The following is a 24,479-nucleotide window of genomic DNA, read 5'->3' as shown; positions in this document are numbered from 1 at the left end:
CCTCCAAAGAGATATAGTTTTCAAGGAAGTACACTTTTTCAATTTCATCATTTGGAAGGATCAAATACAAGAGTCACATCAAAAGAGCACATTTAAAGACTGACCAATGGCTGAAACGAAAATGAAGTTTCTGAGTGGTGTGGTAGAAGGTGAGTGTTTACACAAGTCGAAAACACATTTTATAATGTGCATGAAAAGTAAATTAATACTACCACCATGTAAATTAGTTCAGAGTTGCTGCCTTTGTGGCAGCAGCAGACGTTGCGTTTAGCCTACCTATGTAATCTTAAGAAAGTTAATTTTTATATTATTTTGTTTTGGGGGAGAGCTGGGGTAGCATTTATGCAGAACCATAACACTCTCAAGTCAAGTCGAGTCAGCTGTACTGACAACTTCATACACTGGTAATACAAAGAATTGTGATTGAACCCGTTGCTTATACTCTCTTTGGAACATTTTGGGAAACTGATATTTTTGTATTAGGTAATATAGCAGTGGTCACCAACCTTTTTATGCTTTTTTTAAGCTTTGACCCAGGCTGAGGTAAATTTTTGGGAGCTGAAGATGACCATCAAAATGCATTGTTTTCCCAAGACATTTATTCAGAATTAAGTGAAAGTGCCATGTATACACGTCGCAAAATAACTTTAATTCCAAACTATTTAGTTCTGAATTAATAATTCTAAATTAAAACATAACGTAACCATAGCCATTGACACAGTCCGTAGAGGATGCCTAGAACACAGTACGTTTATATCATATTTTTTTATTTTAGTCAATGACAAGTGTTTGTGTTGTGTGTATATTTTACATTATCCTAGTAGTAGCTTATGGCATATAGAGCATTGGAATCAAAGTGAAGATTTTAAAAGTGTCTTTCTACTGCTGCTTCTCCAGGCACACTTTTTAGCCTTTTGCCTGATGGAACAAAACTGTAGCTGTGGGCCATCAATCTGGCCTGACACTCAATCAGCGTGTGAGCATATCTTCGTGTTTTAATCTGTGTTGGGGAAAGTGTAGAAGGGTGATGATGCCACAGTTGTGCTGGTCTATACAGTATGTTCAGTGAAACCGTTTGAACACAGACAGTTGGTTCAACAGTTTTGCCTATGGTGCAATACAAGACTATACGTGTCATGCTATCGTCTGGTTTGCCAGGCTAATTACTTTTGCCACTATAGGAGCACTTGCGCTTCTGACACAATTCTGACCCCCAAACCCAATTTCACATGAACATAGCATGGATAGTCAATGGGTGGCGCAGACAAAATAGAACTCGCCTCTAATTGCTTGCTGACATCTGCGAATGTCCGTGGACATCGGCACAGGTGTGCGGGATTATATTAACAATGGAATCGAAGTTTGGCGGAGCAGTGCGCCGCACTTTGTCGGAGCTGATGTGCGGAGGCCCTCAGTCTTCTCTTTGATCTGCACTTTGTCTTAGGTTTCTATGGTCGACCATGGACGATGGAACAGAGGAAAGAGCTATTTTTAAGGTAAAGATTGTTCATATAATAATTTTTGTAATGCCTGTATCATGTATGTGTATCTATGTACTGTATGTAGGTAAGGAGGGGGATGTTTAGGTATAAACTTAAATAGGCCTATGCTCCCTTTGGTTGCACATTATGTCTGTACTGTCGGCTCATTGTATCTTGTCTTCTTTTTGTGAACAATTGTTTTTTATTTTATTATAAACAATGACAAACAAACACAGAACACATCCCCACTACCCTCCCCCCACCCTCCACCCCTCCCAGTGGTGAGCACCTGCAAATAAAAATAAAATAAAAATAAAAATTACATTATTTTCTAAAACTGGCAACAAATGACTTGACGTCCTCGAATGCTTGACTCCATCTCCTTAAGGTCCGCGCTCTGGCCCCATGCATGCGGGCCGTCGACAGTTCCGTAGATATGATGTCCAATAGGCTTAGAGCCCACACCCGTCTGCACATGACTCCACCGACCGACCAACATTTTCTTGGCAGCAGTGAAAGCAGCCAGCAGTAGGCTGCTTTGGAAGAGTGTCAATGAAAGGTCGGAATAATCATTTAAAAAAAACAAACTTGGCGTCAAAACAGTATCAGTACCTATCAGCGCTGAAATGTCAACAGTCAGCTGTCGCCAGAAGGGCGCCAAGGATCAGCATTCCCAAAAAAAATGCAAAAAGGTTCCTGTCTTTCCATCCAAACACAAAGTACAGTTAGGTGAAGTAGTTAGACGCAAATGAAATATCTTAAGTGGTGTTAAATATACTCTATGTGCTAGTTTCCAATGGATCATTTGATGATTAGGATTCTTAGGTGACATAGTAACTGTCTTCCATGTGTGATCAGAGAAGGTATCCTCCAGTTCACATTCTAAATCCTTTGACCAAACTGCTATTACTCCAGGAGGCTTGTATAGATTCTTAATCAGTAAGGAATAAATAGATGACGCAGAAGAAGGGATGAAGTCACTACAGTATATAACATTGCGGATACTATGCACTGGTAGTTTGGTGTTAAACCAAGAGCCTTAAGAGATGATCTGATGCGCAGGTAGAAGTAGAAAGTGGAGGCCGGTATATTTAGGGGCCAAGCAGCGAAGCTGGCAAAGGCCCCTTGAGAGTTGTATGGTTCCTCATACAGTCGTATTTACTAAAGATCAAGCGAGTTTAAAATTTCAAACTCAGTGCTGTTTAGAGGGATAATTTATCCTGCCTTTGGGAAAATTGAAATAAAAACATGAGACCAATTCTCTTCCAAGTAACGGCAGCATCTGTGGTGGTGCTCCACTGGACCCTATTCATTCTGACTGCCTCTGCGCTCCTATGTTGGAGACACCTAGAGCAGTGGTTCCCAACCTATGGGTCGGGACCCAAACTATGGGTCGCCAAAGATCCACAGGGGGTCGCGGAGCCCTCTTGATTTTAAGGGGTTTCATTTAAAATATATATAGCCCATGTTGAATAAATGCATTTAACTAATAAATGCATTGAAGCAACAAATAGTAAGTGCTACATTAAACATTTATTCTATATTTGACCAAAGACGAATTGAGGAATAAAATAAGTAAAATGAGTTTTCTCAGGAAAGTTTTCACGGGCGATCGTGTGGTTGGGTCACAAAAGCTTACAATAGTAAAAATATGGGTCCCTTACGAAAACGGTTGGGAACCACTGACCTAGAGCACAGTACCACCCGGGAAAAGTTGGGAGATTACTCTCTCGTAATACCCTTAAAGCCTCTCTGCTATGTCACCAAAATTGTAATGGCCAAGTCTAACAGTGCCTTCACGGGCTCGGGACATCTCGAGACAGTTGACGACACTGCTCACATGACAACCGAGTTCTGGAGTTTGGCGCATGAACGCCACAGATCCCGGAACAATCGGGAATCATGCCTGTTTTGTTTTGGTCCTATTTTCTTTTTTTCACCTCCACTTGAGCCTCCACATCCTCGACATGTAATTTTAGCTGAAGTAAGCTAAATTAAACAGTCAAAGACCAGCATTATGACATATGTGCATCTGCAATTGAATGACATTAACTGGTGTTGTTGATAGTGATTACAAGATGATATTTTAGCATTTATGATACTGTTTACATGCCAGTTGCATGCATGGGCGCCATGTTGATGATGCGTGTGTCGTCACAAAAAACATAAGCTCGGAAACTCGTTATATACTTCCGCCTGAGATCAACCTCGATAATTACAGATCTGACATTGCGTCACCAAATGTTCACGCCCACTTTCCACGAGTTTTAAGTCGGCTCTCTTGGGATTCTTGACATTTTGAACGAGCCATTAATCTGTTACTGAAGGCTCTCAGTATGTCAGCAATGATATTTGCAATGCAGTTAGCTGCTGGACCCATAGGATTCATTCAGTGTTTATTAGTTTGGAGGTAAAAATTGCACTGCCATAATCAGAGAATGGCTGGTGGTAGTGATGAAAGGTAAAACTCAATCATTAACTCAAGGGGAGGTGTAAAATAAGTTTATTTCCAAAATTGGCACAGTATTGTTTTAACTGCCCTAATGCATGCTGTTACTACCCATACAAATGTGTTTGTATTTGCTGTTAATACACACTAGAGAGCAAAAATGGGGGTTGAATGCATATCTGTATGCACCCAAAGATGACTACAAGCACCGGATGTACTGGAGAGACCTCTACACGCCCCAGGAGGCAGGTAAGAATTTGGGTTATCAAAGATGATTTCAGCGCAGAGCGGAATGGGACTTTACACTGTAATTGCCTTTATAAACCCTGTCACTGCATTCCATCCATATCATGATGCTATTATGATGACACTTTTGCCAAGATGTCAAGATTGTCCTCTCCGTACTGCAATTCTATTTAGGCCTGTTATCGTCTTATAGCATGCTGTCTCACTCTTAGATATGAAGATAGTACTCTGTACCTAAGCTGGTTGCACATAGTAGCCATAGCCACGGAATTCAGAGTTGTGACAATTGGGGTACAGGATGACAGTTGGTGACATAATTCATGTAGATTCAAAAAAATCTTGGTAGCAGCTTTCTTTCCGCCAGAGACTAACACACAACCACTACATAACAAGCAAAGATGACATAAAAATGAATTAAAAAGAATTATTTTTACCTTTTACCGTGCTTTCTGTGTTCGACGCTTACTTCCTGGAACTATTTTGGAACTATGTCCATACGCATGACGTTTTCCATGTGCGTTACGCCCTTTTTGGGGGGAAGACATTGGGGGTGGGAAACCAATGCAAGTCAATTGGTGGAGTTGAGAAAAGAATAAACGAAGGACACGGACCTGCAGACTAGCGCTCTGCCTTTCACACTGAGGGCCAAAACATACCAAGGCGGAACGGAACGGTCGCAGGACGGACGCGGTCTTTCTGCTTAGTTTTGGCCGGCGTGCTTTTCTATGCCTTGCACACTGACAGCGTCGGCGTGCGCGGCCAGTCCTATTCAAAACCCTCCCCACAGCCAAAGCTAGCATGCTACTTTGCCATTCATTTGAATGAGACACCGCCGGTCGCCGGCGTGAAAAATACGCTCGAGTTCTATTTTCCAAATGCAGCGCGGCGCGGAGCCGTCTCCCGCGCCGCTGACGCTCGACTACCGCCGGTTGGTGTGTAAGGACAGATAGGTTTCAATGTATTTTCACCGACGCCGGTAAAAAACGCGGCCGTTCCGCGACGCTTTACCGCCTTGGTGTGTCAGACCCCTGACAGCATCGGCGTGCGCGGCCAGTCCTGTTCAAAACCCTCCCCACAGCCAAAGCTAGCATGATACTTTTCCATTCATTTGAATGAGACACCGCCGGTTGCCAGCGTGAAAAATACGCTCAAGTTCTATTTTCCAAATGCAGCACGGCGCGGAGCCGTCTCCCGCGCCGCTGACGCTCGACTACCGCCGGTTGGTGTGTAAGAACAGATAGGTTTCAATGTATTTTCACCGACGCCGGTAAAAAACGCGGCCGTTCCGCGACGCTTTACCGCCTTGGTGTGTCAGACCCCTGACAGCATCGGCGTGCGCGGCCAGTCCTGTTCAAAACCCTCCCCACAGCCAAAGCTAGCATGATACTTTTCCATTCATTTGAATGAGACACCGCCGGTTGCCAGCGTGAAAAATACGCTCGAGTTCTATTTTCCAAATGCAGCACGGCGCGGAGCCGGCTCCCGCGCCGCTGACGCTCGACTACCGCCGGTTGGTGTGTAAGGACAGATAGGTTTCAATGTATTTTCACCGACGCCGGTAAAAAACGCGGCCGTTCCGCGACGCTTTACCGCCTTGGTGTGTCAGACCCCTAACTCTTGCTGTTAGGCTGGTTTCAAGAACAGTGAACCTGTCCTGTGTGACTTGTACTGTACATAACTCATTTTTGAAGAAAAAAAAAACATTGCTTTATTCAGGGGATCTTCAAAAGCTCATTACGTGTGCAAAAGAGTGTGGTGTGGAATTGATCTATGCCATTTCTCCTGGACTGGACATAACTTTCTCCAATCCCAAAGAAGTTGAAGCCCTCAAGAACAAAATCAATCAGGTATATCACACCAAAACATTAATATGTTGTGCTTTTTTACAGGTGTGCAAAAATGTCCCTTTATTCTGTGCCTAGGTCTATCTGTTCTCTGTGTTAGTTTGTATTTCAAGGAGAGGATCTCATTATATAGTACTCTAATGACAATCAAGACTGACACTAATGTGAAGATTACTGGGTGCATGGTCACTCTTAATCAGTGATTGGCAAAATGCATTCATTTGTTACATCTCTGTTTTAAGTGATTTGGATTCCATGTAAGCACAAAGTCTTGTGTCAAAAACCTTGGTGTGATGTTGGACAGTAATCTCAGTTTCAATGCTCACATCAAAAACATAACTAAATCTGGTTTTGGCACCTTGGGAACATTGCTAAAATTAAGGATTTTGTATGTAAACAGGATTTGGAGAAGTTAATCCATACTTTTATTACCTGTAGAGTTGATTATTGCAATACCCTACTTATAGGTATCCCCCAAGGCGCATCTAATCCAAAATGCTGCAGCAAGAATTCTGACTAAAACAAAGAAAAGAGACCACATCACTCCAGTCATTACACTGGCTTCCAGTGGGATTTAGAATTGAGTTTAAAACTCTCCTGATAGTTTATAAGTCACTGAATGGCTTAGGCCCTAAATATATTGTAAATATGCTTGAACAATAGCATCCTAATAGATCTCTTAGGTCTCCAGAATCTCCCCTACTGGTTGTGCCTAGGTCAGGTCTAAACAGGGTTAAATAAAGTTTAATCTAGATTCTAATCTAATCTAATCTATGTGGGATCAAATCCAGTCTCGTAATGAGGCGTGATCCTCTCCTTTTTTCTGTGCTGTTTCACGGTGGCTTACAAATGTTGTGAACTACTGCCATCTATAGCGTCAATTCCATTCATTCTCAACCTTATGTCACATAGATCCCAGAAGAGTACACTCCCGAATCATCCCAGCAGTGTCTTGTGTTAAAAGAAAGTTAAAAACAGCTTTATTCTCATCTGCCTTTGGTTAAATACACACTATCTATAACACAATATAGTTGTTTTTTCCTTCTCTTTTCTCTACTCTCAAGCACATTGAATGACATTTATGTATGATAATGTGCTATATTAATATTTTTGATTGATTGATTGAATCCAGTCCAGTGCAACATATTCCAAATGACTTGGTTTTAACTGTCCAATTGAGACAGGTGATTGGCCAGTTGAGTCATTACCTGGTTGAATTGGACCGGTAATTTGGTAATTTGGAATATATGTTCCTAGATGGTAACAAATTAATCCATTATAAATGTTTGTGATCACATCTGGAGGAATAGCTACACCTAAAATGTAACCAGTAATAAAAAGGCAACATTCTATTTCTGGTCAGACATACAGTACCTTTCAGTAGCTTGAATGCTAAAGATAGTGGTACTTGTACCCTAAAATACAATTTGTGACATTACTTTGTCAGGATGTGTCACAATTAAAACCCGCCGGCGGGTTGAGATTCCAATAGAATTCCATTGTTCCAGAATTCTACATAAGGAATAACGTCCGACAAGGTGACGGTTACTTGAGGTTAATGGCGAGGTGGCGGTTCAGAACTCTGGCAACATGCACAGCATGAGTTGACTGCCGCCAAGCCATTAACTTTGTATGACCAGTCGACCTCGAATGCCATTGTCCCGCTTATCTGCCGTCACGGTGGGGCACTTTTTAAAATGTCTTACTGTCTGTAAAGTTGTAAGAACCATGTCAACTGCACCAGAATCTTGTGAGCAAGATAGACGCATAGAGGTAGAACATTAGACTAGAGGTGACACGGCAATACCCTACAGTACTGGGAAAAGGCACATAGCGCCTCCCATCTTGTAGTGTAGGCACAGTCAGTCAATGCAAGTCAATGGAGAACACGCCCACCTCTGTCAAAAAATGGACTAAAACTGTGTGAGTATGAAGTAACACATTAATCAAAGACCAGATTTGAAATGTGTGGCTAAATATCTAGCCTACTGAAATCATATGAGTCGATAAAATACATTTAAATTTCAAATGATCAAATCATCAAATTATATATGTAGATATTTAGCAACCCACTTCAACTATTGTCCTTGTATAGTGTGTTGATGGACATTTTCACATTATAAAGCGTTTTTTTTTTTACAGCGGTGAGCCTCCCTCTCCGTCCCATTCATTAATGGCCACCCCATTAGGGCAGTCATGGGTGAGCGGTTAGGGCGTCAGACTTGCATCCCAGAGGTTGCCGGTTCGATTCCCGACCCGCCAGGTTGGTGGGGGGAGTAATCAACCAGTGCTCTCCCCCATCCTCCTCCATGACTGAGGTACCCTGAGCATGGTACCGTCCCACTGCACTGCTCCCCATGGGGCGCCACTGAGGGCTGCCCCCTTGCATGGGTGAGGCATAAATGCATTTTCGTTGTGTGCAGTGTGCAGTGTTCACTTGTGTGCTGTGGAGTGTTGTGTCACAATGACAATGGGAGTTGGAGTTTCCCAATGGGCTTTCACTTTTTCTTTTCACTTTCATCAGCCAATCAGAAAAGAGAATTCCGCTGTGTAGGCAGATAATGAGTACTAATTGGTTCAGTCTGATAAGCCGTAAGGTGTGTATTCCCCCTTCATCTGTTCTTGTAATTCAGGTGTGGACGTTTGGCTGTCGGTCATTTGCCGTGCTGTTTGATGATATTGATCCTGAGCTGTGCCCTGCTGATAAAGACATGTTCAGCTCATTGGCAAGTGCACAGGTGCACGTCACTAACGAGGTATATGGGCATATTAGGACACCTGAGACCTTCCTGTTCTGCCCCACCGGTAAGACACAACACAACGCGAAAATATTCTTAAAGGGACACTGTGTGAGATTTTTAGTTATTTATTTCCAGAATTCATGCTGCTCATTCACTGATGTTACCTTTTTCATGAATACTTACCACCACCATCAAATTCTAAGTATTCATTATGACTGGAAAATTGGCACTTTTCATACATGAAAAGAGGGATCTTCTCCATGGTCCGCCATTTTGAATTTCCAAATATAGCCATTTTTAGCTGCAAAAATGACTCTACTTGGACCATACTAGGAAATATTTGTTTATTACTTAGTAAACTTTCATGTAAAGATCAAATTTGGCAATAGGCAGCCCAGTTTCAATGAGCAGCATAGTTGTAGTACCTTTTTTGGCCATTTCCTGCACAGTGTCCCTTTTAAGCATATAGAGCTGCATGTCTTGTAGGAATTGTGCTTTACAGGTATTATTATTATTATTATTACTTATATTATTACTGTAGTGGAGTTGTTCCCAAACCTTTTCAGCGGGGACCCCCCTCTGGTTCCCAACCCCCAGTTTGGGAACACCTTACCGTAGTGTATCAACAAAATATCCGCTTGTTGTGCTTGATTATGCTGATAAACAGCCAAAAATTACTTGGCCCCTCACAGACACTGCCCAACACCTTAAAAAACTTGATCGTGACCTCACACCAACTGCAAGGATACCTCGTATGCACTTTCAAGTAATAACACATTTATACTTTTTTCTTTCTGTCAGACTACTGTGCAGTGTTCTGCACTCCCAACGTGGCTCAGTCTTCCTACCTTCACACAGTTGGTAATGATCTGCGCCGTGAGATTGATGTGCTTTGGACAGGTAGGTACTACGTAGCCTACAGAACATTGTGATGTACATTGCATACGATTTTTGATTGGTTTTAATTACAGAAATGTGTACCTCCATTCTCTGTGACACAGGTCCAAAAGTTGTATCTCAGGAAATTTCAGTCGAGTCTATCGATGAAGTAGCAGCAGTTCTGAAGAGACCTCCAGTCATATGGGACAATCTCCACGCCAACGACTATGACCCACAGAGGATGATGTTGGGACCCTTCAAGGGCCGGCCAGTTGAACTCATCCCCAAGCTTAGAGGCATACTCACTAATCCCAACTGCGAATTTGAGCTCAACTTTGTTGCAATTCACACCTTGGCAACGTGGTGTAGGTCCAACAGCTGTCATGGTAGCCCCATCAAGGGTGAGCGTTATGTCACAAGGAGGGCCACAATTTTTACAATTTGTAGAATGATTCACTCATACAGGATGTATAACATACGCTATATAGACAAAAAGAGGAATGAACATGTAGATGTTTCTATGGTTTGAAAAACCAAACACTAAAAAGTCTTCTTCTGTTCTTTCAGCTAGCAGAGAAGGCCAAATCAAAGATTACATTCCACAGGAGGCACTGTCAGGGGCTCTCTCTGATTGGCTGGTTGAGTTCAGTGTTGATGTTCCATCCGGTGGTAAGATGACGCTGCATCTTCCTAATATTTTAAATTTCACTATGAGGTCACAAACCCTCTGCAGGACTTTTTACACAGTGGTCTACGGGAGCTGTAGAATGTTTGGTGAAAATTCTAGAACTGGGGGAAAATCCTTATGCCGTGTTCAGACCAAGAGCGAACTACGCTGTCTGGTAGCATGGGTAGCAGTTTCGCCTTGAATTCGCTGTATTTGCTCCAGACGCAGCATTGACATGTTTGATTTAGCTAATCATATAACGGCTCTGGCTTGACAGCCTGGGACATTTGGAGATATGAACGTTCCAATTGGTTTTCGCCGAACCTTGTCATAGCTCATTACCATAAGATTAGCTGACTTTTAGGTGCTGTTTCCACGTAGCAGGATATTTTTTTTGCAGGGTATTTTCTTCTCCTGTTTAGGTGTAAACGCAACATGTGGATAAAAATAAATCCTCCATTGTAACAAATGCGTTTCAGCCCCCTAAACAGGATATTTTTTCTCCTGGTTTTTATACCTGGATTTTAAATATCTGGTATGTGGAAACGGAAGGCCAAATCCAATGCAAAACCAATGCAACCAGGAGAAAAAAATATCCACATATAAAAATATCCAGCTACGTGGAAACAGCACCTTAATAGTTAAAATTTGCTTTGGTCGCTCAGTTTGCTTTGCTCCTGGCAAATTCGCTTTGGTAGCGCTGGTCGCGTGCCCTCCATAGAGAAATAATGACTTCCGTCGCTTTGTTCACTCCGTTCGCTCTTGGTCTGAACATGGCATTACTCCTCCAACGATTCATTTCTACTTTTCCTCACCCTACACGGACACTTCTCATACAGCTATATCTAAAAAAATAAATAAATTGAACATCTGATGCTGACATAATGAGCTTTGATAGGAACATTTTAGTTATACGTATTATCCAAAGATCTTGATGTATAATTGATGCAAACATCAATAGGCTGATATAGTATAGCAGCAAATATAGTACAAGGCCTGGGATACGGTTGCTGAAGGATAGAGGTGTGTGCGTGCACTTTTCTTGCACAAATCCGGTGGTCAATTTTGTGCGCCAGACACAAGGTGCACAGGCACGTGCATACCGTGCCACATTGATAGAACAGCGAGGTGTGAACCTCCGAACTGCTATGTTGAGGTCGTGATAGTCAAATGATAATGAAAAATATTATTGACAGCCCAGTCTGCTATCTGCCCCCTACATGATACTGTACTTCTAGTGTTGTACATTCACCAAGTCGGAATGTCATCACAATCACATTGCGTGGCCGTGAGCACCACCATTTTAACATGGAGGAAAACTTTCAGCTAACAGTCACCACACACTTCACTTCACCACATTCTACAGCAAGACATAAGTACAATGTTACAATTATGTTATATATTTTCAATGGCACCTCCTTTGCGTTTTCCCCCCATGTTAACATGGTTAACACGGGTGGACTGAGAGTTTAGCATATGATTTCATGCTATATGGCAGAATGTTTTCGTTGACATTCACACGAAAATTCCTGGATGTCCGTCTTCGTAAATAGCGCTCTGATAGGCCTTTTGTAAGAATGTGCACTCGGTCTCACCCAGTTACATACGTTACGTGTGTAATTTAAGTCATACAGCAAGCATGTCCCCAGGCTAATGGGCCTCGCAAAAGATATTATCACAGGTGGTGCATTTTTTGCTACAAACTGAGGAACACACTGCACACCACCAAATATGCTTACAGGTGCACTGTGTAGGATGGTGGTCAGAGTACATAGTGCAGCTATATTGCTCATTGAAACCGTGCTGCGTATTGCCAAAGTTGGTCTTTTCGTGAATAAATCATAAACTAGTATTTAATATTATGACCAAAGCACAGTAGTGTTTTGCCGCTTAAATTCAAAATGGTGGACGTGGAGAAGATCATGTATGATCATTTATGAAAAGTGCAATTTTCCCAAGTCATAATGAATACTGTACTTAAAATTTGATGGTGGTGGTACTGTAAGTATTTGTGAATGGGCAGCATGGATTCTGGACAGAAACACAGAGCACATAGCATAGATCTAAAGAGACTGTAGTATTGAAACTGCTCTCAAGTCATTCACTGCTTACCTTTCGTTGTGTTTTTTAGGCGTATGACTCGATTTTAAAAGATTACAGAATTAATCAGAGGCTCTGTAATTAACTTATCACAAATCAATATTTTCCTCCAAAGATGTCAATTTAAAAAAAAAAAAAACAGGCATGTGTAACCAGTGTCATATTGACAGTAGGCCTATTGACATTGTCACTGATCACTCATCATTCATCTTTTTTTATCCACTCCAAGGAGAACAGACTAAGAGAGACTCCTCTAATAAGACTCATTCACCCAGTCTGAGGGAAAGGCCGCTGTTTACGGCCGAGCCACTCACTGTGGCGGACCTCAGGCTGCTCTCCGACCTCTTCTATTTGCCCTACGAGCACGGCCCCACAGCACTGCACATGATTCAGGAGCTCCACTGGCTGAGCAGCAATCCGCCTGCACACCACGCCCACACTGTCTCAGACAAGACCACATCGAAGGTACGAAAGCACAGTACCACACAGTCAAGTGTAAAAGAATGGGTTTCAATGGAGCTGCCTAAAAAAATGTGTTTTTTTTCTCGTATATTTTCCCTCTCCGAAATATAGATACTAAATTTGAAACTAGTCGTAAAAAGAACTCATGTGAATATATTTTAGATTTTTTTTTGTGCCTCCAGATTATTCTATTCTGAGTCAGGAAGCTGTATTTATGAGGTCAAATCCATTTAGATTAGTAGTATACCAGCCAGTACGGGTTGAAGTCGTGAAAAGGGTAACATTTGTGATTGGGTAGCATGCATTCTGGAAAGAAACTGAAGAAAATATTACACTGAACACCTTTAAAAGAACAGTCCACCACTTCTGGAAATGTGCTTGTTTTCCCCTTTAGACTGTTATAAACTACTGTACTGTCAGTAAGGTTTCTTAATAGCTATGTGCCGGACTACTACAGTACTTCATGCCTAAATGGCAAATAAAGGACTTTGACTTGTGTTGTGACTTTGTGTTTTTCCGCACCAACAGGACAGCAAATGGTGGAGCAGATCACAGCAATTTGATGAGATGTGTGAGTCTGTGGTGCAGATGTTCAACCGCCTTTCAAACGTGTCCAACCGGCGAATTCTGTATGACCTGTACGACTACATCTGTGACATCAAGAGTGGTGTGTCCATGGCCAGGGACGCTGTGAAAGCTATCGGTTGGTTAACCTTTTTAACACCCTTTTGATATTATTATATTATAAATCTGAAGTAATTTGATGAGAGACCTTAGTAAAAAAAAAAAAAAATCACTTATGACTTTTTTTGCCTTTTGCCTCTGATTTTGAAGTTTGGGGTTGTGCTTGCACATTAGCACCAATACATTAGTGATCTTTTAAACAAGCATACTATTTCACCTTGTATTATAATCTAATATGTATTATATACTGTAATCTATTATGCTTTTATTTTACTTACTGCATTACATTACAAACAGTGTTTGGTACAGTTTTGTAGTTTGTACAAACCCCAACTCCGATGAAGTTGGGACGTTTGGTAAACAGTGAATAAAATCAAAATGCTATCATTTTCAAAACATTCAATCTATTCATTAGATAGAGAAGAGTGAAAAGACAACATATTAAGTGTTAAAACCGAGAAAAAATATTGTTTTGGGGGACATATGTACTCATTTCTAATTTGATAAATCCAACACGTCTCAAAAGAGTTGGGACGGGGACAATAAATGGCAGCAAATATCGAGGAAGACTAAAAACAAAACAAAAGACAACACTTAACAGTTAAATACATTAACCGATGAGATGATTTTATATAAAAAACAGTGTTAATTCCTATCTTGGACATGATTTCACCAGCTTAAATGGTGGGTGTATTCCTTGTCATGTTTTGCAATGTTTTCCTTTCTGTAGTGCTTACAGTGTGACAGGTCTTGACCAAAAGCCCACCATTTTATCACCTGCTGGTCCTTATGATGGAGCCAAACTGTTAAAACATAATAGAGAATGCATTTTGACCTTACTATGTGGCAGTAATCGAAGATCTCCCTTCAAAATATAATGCATGAGTGGCTTTTCATGCTGTTCAAAACCCATTTATACCATTCAGCACTGTATTTAACTCTACAGATGAGTGAGAACATCTTAACCAATGCACTACTGCACCCGCATGCCATCATGGAGGCTGACTTTTGAAGTTAGCACTAACACAAGTTGGATGGTCCATTTTCACTGTAGCACAGGATGTGCAATGCTCTATTATTGTCAAAAAGAATGGACTTCTACAACTTCTGCTGACTTCTGTAAGCAAAGGACAGTTTCGCATGTCTTCTGGGTTTATTTCAAGTGAGCTCAGGTGCTTAGGAGAATGTTACACCCCTGTATCATTTGCACGCATTAAGCATTCTTAATATGGTCAATTTTTAATAGCTCTAGCACTCCAGGAATTAGAGTGAGACTACAGCCAATATATATTTCATGGTGTCACGAACCTATACAATGATTTTAGAAAGAAAAATATGTCTTATATACACTCAATCGTGGTAAATCAAAGGGAATTCAAAAATGTATGTAATAACTATGGTAATTATTCCCTTTGCATCTTTAATTCTGAGTGACTCCGCCTCTCTGTGATGATCTTATACCTGGACACATATATTGTCCGTCAGTACAATTCATTTTGAAATGTTCTTCTTTGTTATTTGATCTTATTTGGATGTTTACTAAATTTCACTGATCCCCGTCCCAACTTATTTGAGACGTGTTGGATTTATCAAATTAGAAATGAGTACATATGTCCCCGAAAACAATATTTTTTCTCGGTTTTAACACTTAATATGTTGTCTTTTCACTATTCTCCATCTAATGAATAGATTGAATGTTTTGAAAATGATAGCATTTTGATTTTATTCACTGTTTACCAAACGTCCCAACTTCATCGAAGTTGGGGTTTGTAATAAACTTACAACTACTCCCCAACAGCTGGGCAGGCACCTCTGTATCTGCGAGTAACAGATGATCCTGAGCCCTGGGGCTTCAGAGGTGGCTTATCAGGAGAGCTACAGGTATTAGCACTCTGTAGAAGAATTTCACATTAATGTTATGCACAAATTCACGTTTCGCCCTGTTGAGATGAAAGATGACATAATAATTACAGTGAAAAAGTTTCACAAAATGATAAAAGGTATTTCTCTGGTCGGTGGAAATACTGGAATAGATGATTGCATGCATTGGTAAGGGATGACCTTGTAGAACCTTATAACAGAGATTCTTTAAGTATATAGAGATATGCCAACATAATAGGTTTCTATGGGCACCTAACGTGACCAGGTTCCGGTCTGCCTAAAGGGGCGTGTCATAATGCTCCTAGCATTGAATAGAACAGTCCTTAGGTCTGCCTAGGTCTGCCCAAAGGGGGATTTCCCCCCCTCCCCCTTGCAACAATAGAACCCGGAAACAATGGGCCAATGGAACCTCTCTCTCTCTACTCTCTCTGATTATAATGCAATACAGTAACTCCTGATAATGTAAGAACTGTCTGATAATGTAATAAAGTGCGTGCCCCAATAATGTAGCCTAATAATCACCAACTGAGATTGGTAACCAATATCTGCCTGATTTTACCATCAGACCTTGTATTTCTATTTGTACTGTATTGTATTTCTATTGTCTTTTCTATGTTTTTTATGGAGCCTTGAGTATGTGATTAAGTATTCAATCTAAAATAAGCTAAGCCAGAATCCAAAGATGAATAAATTGAAAGCAGCCGAAAAAAAAAGCACTTGTTTTGTGTGTGTACAGAGAATGCTGCCCTACCACGGGATCAAGGATGTCTTTAATAAGTCTCGAGTGACTCCAGTCTATGTCATTCGACCTTTCACTTCAAGTGATCAGGTTTGTGGAAAAAATGAATACTCGAGTAACAGCTTTAAAACAATGATAGAAATGGTGATAGACGATGATAATTGCAACACTTACAATTATTTAAATTTGAGTTGACATTGAGAGGTGTGTAACACAGACTTCAACCTTTATCTGAACTGCACACACTGCCATTCTTTGGCATTTCACTTTTACTGTTTCACAAATATTCCCATAGTCCGATGTGCAGCAGATCTTCAGAGATAGCACTGGCTGCCTTCCAGCCACTGAGGGAGCCCTGTTACTGGGAGATAGGTATGTCTGAAACTTTAAAGTGTTCTTTTCTTGAGCTGTGTATGCAAAGTTTACACGAATCAAACATAACCCCCGTGGCCCCATAATACACACTGTTCCACCAATGGAAAACTGTAATAGTCATTGAAAGGTTAACTTCCATAGTAGTACACTACTATGACATCAACCCAGGGCCTTAATACACTACAACTTGGTCATTGCCATTATGGTAACAGCAAATTTGTAATGCTGCGTCTTAAAGGGACAGTTTGGTCAATTTCAACATGCAGTTGTATTGCTCACGCTATCCTTGACTTGTCAGTACCTGGTGACATTTTTAAAAAATGAAACATAGGCCAACTCCAAATATTTTCCCAAAAGGTACTGCTGTTTGCTAGTTGTCTGCTGATGTTTTATAACCTTTTGGATGTTTTTGGGAATAAATAAAAATGTTTTTTTGAAATGTAAACAAAGAGCTGCCCCCATTACAATGACCAGGATCTCGGAAATGGCTGAAGAAGAAGAAAAAAAAATCTCAGGCACTGACAAGTCCAGGGTAGTGTGAGCATTACAACTGCATGTTGAAATTGACCAAACTGTCCCTTTAAAGGGTTAAGGAACAGGCACTGAGTAGCCTACTAAAAGAAATGAGAAATAATCTAGGGAAATTGTATGGATGCTCTCTGACTGCCATTATTCTGTTAAACCCCGGTACTAAATAACAAATCTTGCCTATCTTAAATCCTGTGTTTACACTGGTAAACTGGCGGCTGGATAACCATGTAACCAACTAAAAGACAAAATAATCATATCATTCTGCAGAAATGTAATATACTGTCAGTATAAATCTTTGAAAAGAATGTTTGATGTAAACACTACTAACTTGAAAGTATATTGTGTAGGCTTGCATGTGGACAGCTTTCTGCCAACCCCACCTGTGCATTCGTTGTGGAGAACAGCAGAGGTGCAGTTTGTGGATATGCCCTTGGAGTCACTGATCTCAAATCCACAGCCTACAAGGACCAGGTACTAACTTTTAACAACCTGGGTTGCGTTTCCCAAAGGGACTTCTGTGGTACTTGGTGTTACTTGTAAATTTAAGTAGTACTTAAGCCCATCATAGAGTTTACTGACCGTTTCCCGAAACCATCTTAGCAAAAATTCATTGTAGGATCACACATAAAAGCCAGGACCCCAGTTACCCCATGTGTACACTTTACGATGTGAGACTAACAAGGGTAGGCTATAACATAAAGGCAATTAAGTAATCTGTGGTGATGTTGTTGACGAGCACTGTTTTTAAGAACAGCAGGGATTCAAGCAAAAATTCTCGTGACAGCTGTTAAAGGTACACTGTGCAAGATTTTTAGTTGTTTATTTCCAGGATTCATGCTAGCCATTCACTAATGTTACCTTTTCCATGAATACTTACCACCACCATCAAATTTTAAGTATTCATTATGATTGGAAAATTGCACTTTTCATACATTAAAAGGGGGATCTTCTCCATGGTCCGCCATTTTGAATTTCCAAAAATAGCGATTTTTAGCTGCAAAAATGACTGTACTTGGACCATACTAGAAAATATGTGTTTATTACTTAGTAAACTTTCATGTAAAGATCAAATTTGGCAATAGGCAGCCCAGTTTCAATGAGTCCCTGCACAGTGTCCCTTTAAAGGGCAACTCCTGCCAATTTCAATGTGCTGTTGTATTGCTCACGCTACCCTTGACTTGTCAGTACCCGGTGACGCCACAGTTTTTGGCCCAGCCCTTTCTGAGATATGAGCTATTCTAATGGGGGCAACTTTTGTTTACATTTTTTTTTAAAATGAGAATAGGCCTACTCCAAATATTTTCCCAAAAGGTATGGCTGTTTGCTAGCTGTCTGCTGATGTTGCATAACCTTTTGGATGTTTTGGGGAATAAATACAAATATTTTTTTGAAATGTAAACAAAAGTTGCCCCCATTAGAATAGCTCATATCTCGGAAAGGGCTGAGCCAAAAAATGCGGCGTCACCGGGTACTGACAAGTCAAGGGTAGCGTGAGCAATACAACAGCACATTGAAATTGGCAGGAGTTTCCCTTTAAGATAATGTGTTACAGATGTAGATTCTTGCTGAAAAATGTCTATTTCTGGAAATTCAAAATGGTCGACATGGAAAAGATCATGTATGAAAGTGCCATTTCCCTGTCATAATGAATACTTAAAATTGGATGGCGGTGGTAATTACAGTATTCATGAAACAGGTAACATTTGTGAATGGGCAGCGCCAGCAGGATATCTGGAAAGAAACTGGTAAAAAATATTACACAGTGCACCTAATAGGCTATTTACTAGCTAGCTCATAACCTCTCTCGTATCTGGCAACTTTTGGCAGACAAATCAACATCTAAATCAGTGTTGTAGTACCAAAAGTCAGGTTTTTATCAACCCTGATTTATCAAGTTAAAGGTGGGGTTGCACGTTTGGCATCACGTTGGGGGAACTCCCCCAGGATTCTAAGGTTCTACATAGACTCTTATGAGCCTGCGGAACCCCCAACGTGATGTCATAATAGTATATTTTCTTAAAATGATTAACCTGCAACCCCACTTTTACTGGACTGTGTGACCACCTGAACACTCTGAATGATATGGGCAAAATACGACTTTAATACTGTCCTTTGTATTATTCAAGATAATAAGACATGAATATGTGTCCCAGTTTTGGCCCACCACGGTATTCTTGTTTTGTTAACTCTACAGTGTTCAGAGTCTCTCCTGGCAGACAATTCTTCTGTTTTTACGATGGGAATGACCCCGGATATTCCTGACACCCTTGCAAGGCGTTTGGTCAACTGCCTTGTTTCAGCACTAAGGGCAACAGGTGAGAAACATCATCATGTCAAATTAGCATCAAAGATTTTCCTAGTAGAGTAAGATGATTCAAACTCAGCACACACAATGCAAAGTAGTGTGCTCAAGTTTGGTTTCATAAGGGGGCGTTGTCCCCTCCTTCTTCTCTTTCTGTGGCATTTGGTGACAACTCTCATAAGATGCGCTTTACCGCCATCTACAGTGCCAAGGGAACTCCACTTATTCTCAACTTAACCCTATCCAGACCGGGCTTTTTTGGCATTCCTGGGACCGGGGGGGGGCTCTTTTGACCCCCCCCCTCATAACTTAGGAACCAAATGGCGTATGATCACCAAACTTGGAGGGGATAATCTTCAGCTAAAGATCTATGAATGACATTAGTTTGGTGTCATTATTGGATATTATGACGTCATTATGACGTCATTTCCTGATTTTATTGCCCAAAATGTCACCTTAATGTATTTTCCATTTAACTTGGGTAATGCACATCAATTTTGGTTATTATGTGCATCAGACCACTTCAAATGTTCACAAGGGTGTCTGATGCTAATGAAAATGTAAAAAGATATGAAAAGTGATGATGATGAGGCTTAGATTAGTGATTTTTGGTCAGGCGTACCTGTCAGAAAACCGTTGCCATGGCAACAACACAAATGATAAACCTAATCTTTTGGTATCACATTGTAGCCAACTTCATTCTAGGAAAAGTCACAAAGTTTCGTAGTCATAGCTTTAGTCATTCAGGAGTTATACGACATCAAAGTTGGTGCGGGCACTTTTAGCCCCCCCCCGGTCTGGATAGGGTTAAGAGTGCGTTCCAATATGCGACCTTGCTCCCTCCACTTGTGCTTGTGGCCTCGCCCCGCCTCCTGGCCCAGCTGTCAGCCTAGCCAAACCAACTTTTGAGGGACTGTTTTTCATTCACCATCCCAACTGCAAATGAGAAAAAGACTGTACAATTTAGCTTTTGCAAGAAATTGAAATATAATGCTGTTGTCAGTGATGTCATTATGACATATTACTTCCTGGTACGAGGAGACAAGCACAAGTGGAGGAGGCAAGGTTGCATATTGTAACGCACTCTAAGTCTCAAAAGGTCTCCTAACCGAAGGTCTCCTAAAGGGCCTTTCACCTGACATCACATTAGGACTGGGCGGTTAATCGAGTTTTACGGTTTCTCGAGAAGTTTTATGAAATCGATTAGTATTTTGACATATCGAATATATCGAGTTTAGACTGTAAATGCGTAAGATTTCGCCACTCTGATTTCCCTTCTGTGCTGTGGAGCGGTCCGCCCCGCCTCCTCCTTGCGTGTGTTTCTCCCCAACAGAGCTGGCTCTCCCCTCCCCCTGCTCCTCCTCCTCCTCCCCCTCCCCTTGCGTGTAGCGGCGTGTGTTTGTGTTGATAAGCTCTTTCAACATGGCGGCGCCCACAGAAGAAGCCGAAACAGCAGAATTTGTTCCAAAGAAAAGGACGAACGGCTCAATAATATGGCGTTATTTCGGATTTAGAGCCTCTGATGAGGAGCATCTCTATAAGAGGCTTTGTGCTTTGGTCCGTCCGTCCTTGACGCTTTTTGTCAGACATCTTTGTCCCATACAACCAGAGAGGGGTAAACCGGCTGTGCTAATACAGCCGTGATGCGTTTCCCAATCATTGGAAACCGCTTCGAAATGATAATAAACAACTAAACTATGATTTAAGTGTTTCTAGAAAGTTACCGCTGTTTTTATAAGTGCATACAGTGACACTAATAAGCGTTTATTACTGACGTTTTCTCTGTTTATCACCGCTGCATACTGACGAGGCACCCCTCGCTTCACAAATACCGGTTTATTTTCGTTCCGCCTGGAAGCGGTCCGGAGCAACGGGCCTGACTCCTGTCTGACTCTAGCCTGGGAACTCCCATACTGCCTTTAGTTCTACACAATCGTTTGTGATTAGGTCTGGTGTTAACCAGGCAAGTCTGACTCCAGCCTTTGATCTCACATGGTTTAAGCATTTTGATGCTTTGTTATATTTTTTATTTTTGTACATATTATCTTCCTTAAAATAACAAACAGAACAAAAAATGACATTGTAATTTCAACATTGAACATCTTCTGGCTAGATAGCCACCGAGCTTTTTTTTTAAAAAAAAGGTTTTTTTTTTCCCCTTGCATAGATATCGAGACATATATCGTATATCGAGATATAGCAGACACTAATCAAGATTATTGTTTTTCTCAATATCGCCCAGCCCTACATCACATGGATCCAGGCAATGCACGGCCTTGATGTGGCTTACTCTACTAGACAATAGCTTTTTAGCATCACGAGGTCCGGGTCAGGCTGGATTAGCCATACTCATGAACGACCATCCGGGTTAGGGATGCAAATGATCAATTAATTCATTAATCATTAGTTGATAGCCTTATCAATCGACTTACGATTAATTGATAAGCGGTGTTTTCCCCCCCAAATCTCAATGTTTCTCGAAAAAAAAAGCCTACTAAATCAAAAAATTTGAATTATATATTGAGATAAAATACCACATTTAAATTAATTCTATTTCAATTCTTTAATCCAAAGTTGATTTAAGTATTCCCACTATTCACACCCCTCTTCACACACACACTCTTCACATACCCATTTCACCTGGGTCTCTTGTCAGTTGAATTGTCGATTAATTGCGATTAATGTTTTTTAATCGATTAACGCATTGATCGATTAGAGTCGATTAATCGATTAATCGTTTGCATCCCTAATCCGGGTACTTTGCTCGTTAATGTGCGTTACCCCCCTTTATGGGTGAAAACAAACCGAATATCTCATCAACTTACATGCTACATCAGCTTGTCAAAATGAACACAGTCCATGCTTCAGCCACGGCTGTTTGGCTCTATTATTTCAACAGCCGGAAACACAACACGTTTTCGGCATGTTGCGCGTGAACAACGCTAGTCTACAGGTCTGTATCTTTCGTTAATTAAACCCCAACATCACCAATTGACTTGCATGGGTTGTTTTCCCCCACAAATGGGCGTAACATGGAAAACGTCACGCCGTTCATGAGTATAGGGCCTACTTATGTTTCCATGTCATTGGTCCAACAGCCCATTAGTCCGACATCCCGTTAGTCCGACAATTGACCGCTGAATACATATTGGTCTTTTAAAAAGAGACCTATTACAGTAGTCTGCCATCCCATTAGTCCGACCTACAACTATGCACAAACTGCCCAAACCAAATTCCTAACTAATCGTCAGTAAAGGCATGTTTTCTGTGTGTGTATTTTGTCTGAAAAGAGTGATGTGCCCACATGTACTGTAGCCTCGCCTACCCCCAGTAGCGTGAGCGTCGTGCTCATCTGTTGGACTAATGGCATTTTGGCTATTGTGGTGAAAATAGCTGATGTTGACACAGGCCTCCTTGTCTCTCTCAATACTCTGATAGACCAGTCTTGCATGGAAATACCCGGCCTGATTTTTTTCTCCCAGGCCAGTCCTGTTTAGATGACAGTCATGCCTGAATACTAAATCACTCTTTTTATTTTGCCTCCTTTTTTCACAAACTTATGCAGGTTGCACAACGTTCTTTTCTGAGCTAAGACAACACCAGAAAAGGATGTTGGATGTCCTTGACAGAGTGGGCTTTTCGAGGGTGACATCGGTGGAGGGCCTTCCGAATGATGTCATCATCATGAAAATGAAAGCATGATCAGAATTAAGACACAACATGCGATGATTGCAATTGTGATAGCCCAATGTTTTGAAATTACTGTTGCAATAGATCAGGGGTTGTCAAATATAAGGCCCGGGGACCAGATGGTTTCATACAGCCCCAGACTTGGAAAAAAAAAGCAAAGAATGTCAAAAAAAAGAAGCAATATCTAGCCTATTACAAAGGTGCTACAGGTGTCTGAGTCAGGTTATCAATACTTGGGAACGACTTTGCCTTTTTTTGCTTGCCACTGACAGTCAATGCTCCTGATATATATTTTTTAACTTTTTTATTTGAAACGCGTAGGCATTGTAGCCAAATAAAAAACAAAAAAAAATTGCAACCTTGAGTGCCTCAGCATCTGTCTTTCTGGACCAAGTTTGAGAGCCCCTACACTGATGAGTACCAAGGGAAAAAAGGTGAAGACCCAGAAGCACTCCAATTACCTGCTTGTGTTTAATGCTCCTGATATACAGTACTTGCTGACATCCACGACGAGATGATTGGCTGGCAATGCGATTCCAATAGGAAGCAAAAAAAAAGTGACATTTCGCAATTACGTTACTGGTCCCTGGTCCCGCTCACTGGAGATCAAATTGACTATGTGTGGCCTCAAAGCCGAAATTAGTTTGACACCCCTGCAATAGATTGTCTTAATTTCCCATGCAAAACTCAAGTAGGCCTACTTATTTGTCACAGTTCTTACACATGTGGCCTACATGGATATTCTTTCCGTTTGTGGAAGCTGTCCCACTGATTATTACATACTGAAACTAATTGTTATTGATGAAACTTAACACTATTAAAAGATTCATTTGAAATGACCACGGTTGCTCTCTTTGTAATGACAAATGACTTTCACAATGCATGACTTGCACAATGCATGCATGAATCTCTCACACTCAAGAACAAGCACAGTTAATAATGACACAAATTGCACATGACACAGTTTCAAAGGAATTTTCATTTCAAATCCAGTATTTGCACGTGTGCTGAATTTATTCTATTCAAGTGGCACTTTTACTTTGCATGGTTTCATGTAACTATTTTGGTTTTACAGCATGGTGGGTGGAGTGAGTGGCCATTAAAACTTGTGTAAAATTTGAGGTAAATATTCAGTGCGTGCATGCAAAATTTTGGCCTATTTTTTAAAACAAATATTGTTCTTGTTTTGTGACTTCATACCAGATTTGAGCAATTTTGATAGACATGATATTGACGATTCATACATTTTTAGGTCGTACGTGTTTGATTTGGCAGCCATCTTCAATATTTGTTCTTTTCTTGGTGCCTTTTGAAATAATCTGAACAGTGTAAAAAGTGTGGAAGTGAAATTGTTTTGAGATACATGTGTAGTTTAAATGAAATCGTAAAAATAAATAAAGATAAAATC

The 24,479-nt window shown here is 40.9% G+C and overlaps 1 protein-coding gene across 1 annotated transcript; it reads left to right on the top strand.

The window, feature by feature from the left end:
- ogal (O-GlcNAcase like) lies at positions 1-24,479 on the top strand. The gene is made up of 16 exons (XM_063200636.1): positions 1-149; positions 1,445-1,496; positions 4,082-4,179; positions 5,893-6,023; positions 8,654-8,825; positions 9,563-9,661; positions 9,763-10,041; positions 10,208-10,309; positions 12,637-12,872; positions 13,398-13,572; positions 15,352-15,434; positions 16,171-16,263; positions 16,469-16,545; positions 17,427-17,550; positions 19,274-19,394; positions 22,947-24,479. The coding sequence occupies exons 1-16, from the start codon at positions 107-109 to the stop codon at positions 23,081-23,083; spliced, it is 2,022 nt and encodes a 673-aa protein (XP_063056706.1). The 5' UTR covers positions 1-106; the 3' UTR covers positions 23,084-24,479.

This window comes from Engraulis encrasicolus, chromosome 6 (genome assembly GCF_034702125.1).
Source record: "Engraulis encrasicolus isolate BLACKSEA-1 chromosome 6, IST_EnEncr_1.0, whole genome shotgun sequence".
Lineage (NCBI taxonomy): Eukaryota > Metazoa > Chordata > Actinopteri > Clupeiformes > Engraulidae > Engraulis > Engraulis encrasicolus.
The sequence above is the reverse complement of the archived record's forward strand: the minus strand, read 5'-3'. Positions and strand labels throughout refer to the sequence as shown.

Excerpts from the sequence above, each read along its gene's own strand:
- ogal (XM_063200636.1), top strand. The coding sequence starts at position 107 with ATGGCTGAAACGAAAATGAAGTTTCTGAGTGGTGTGGTAGAAG. Across the intron at positions 6,024-8,653 it reads TCAAGAACAAAATCAATCAG|GTGTGGACGTTTGGCTGTCG; the intron begins GTATATCACACC and ends CTTGTAATTCAG. Across the intron at positions 19,395-22,946 it reads TTCAGCACTAAGGGCAACAG|GTTGCACAACGTTCTTTTCT; the intron begins GTGAGAAACATC and ends AAACTTATGCAG.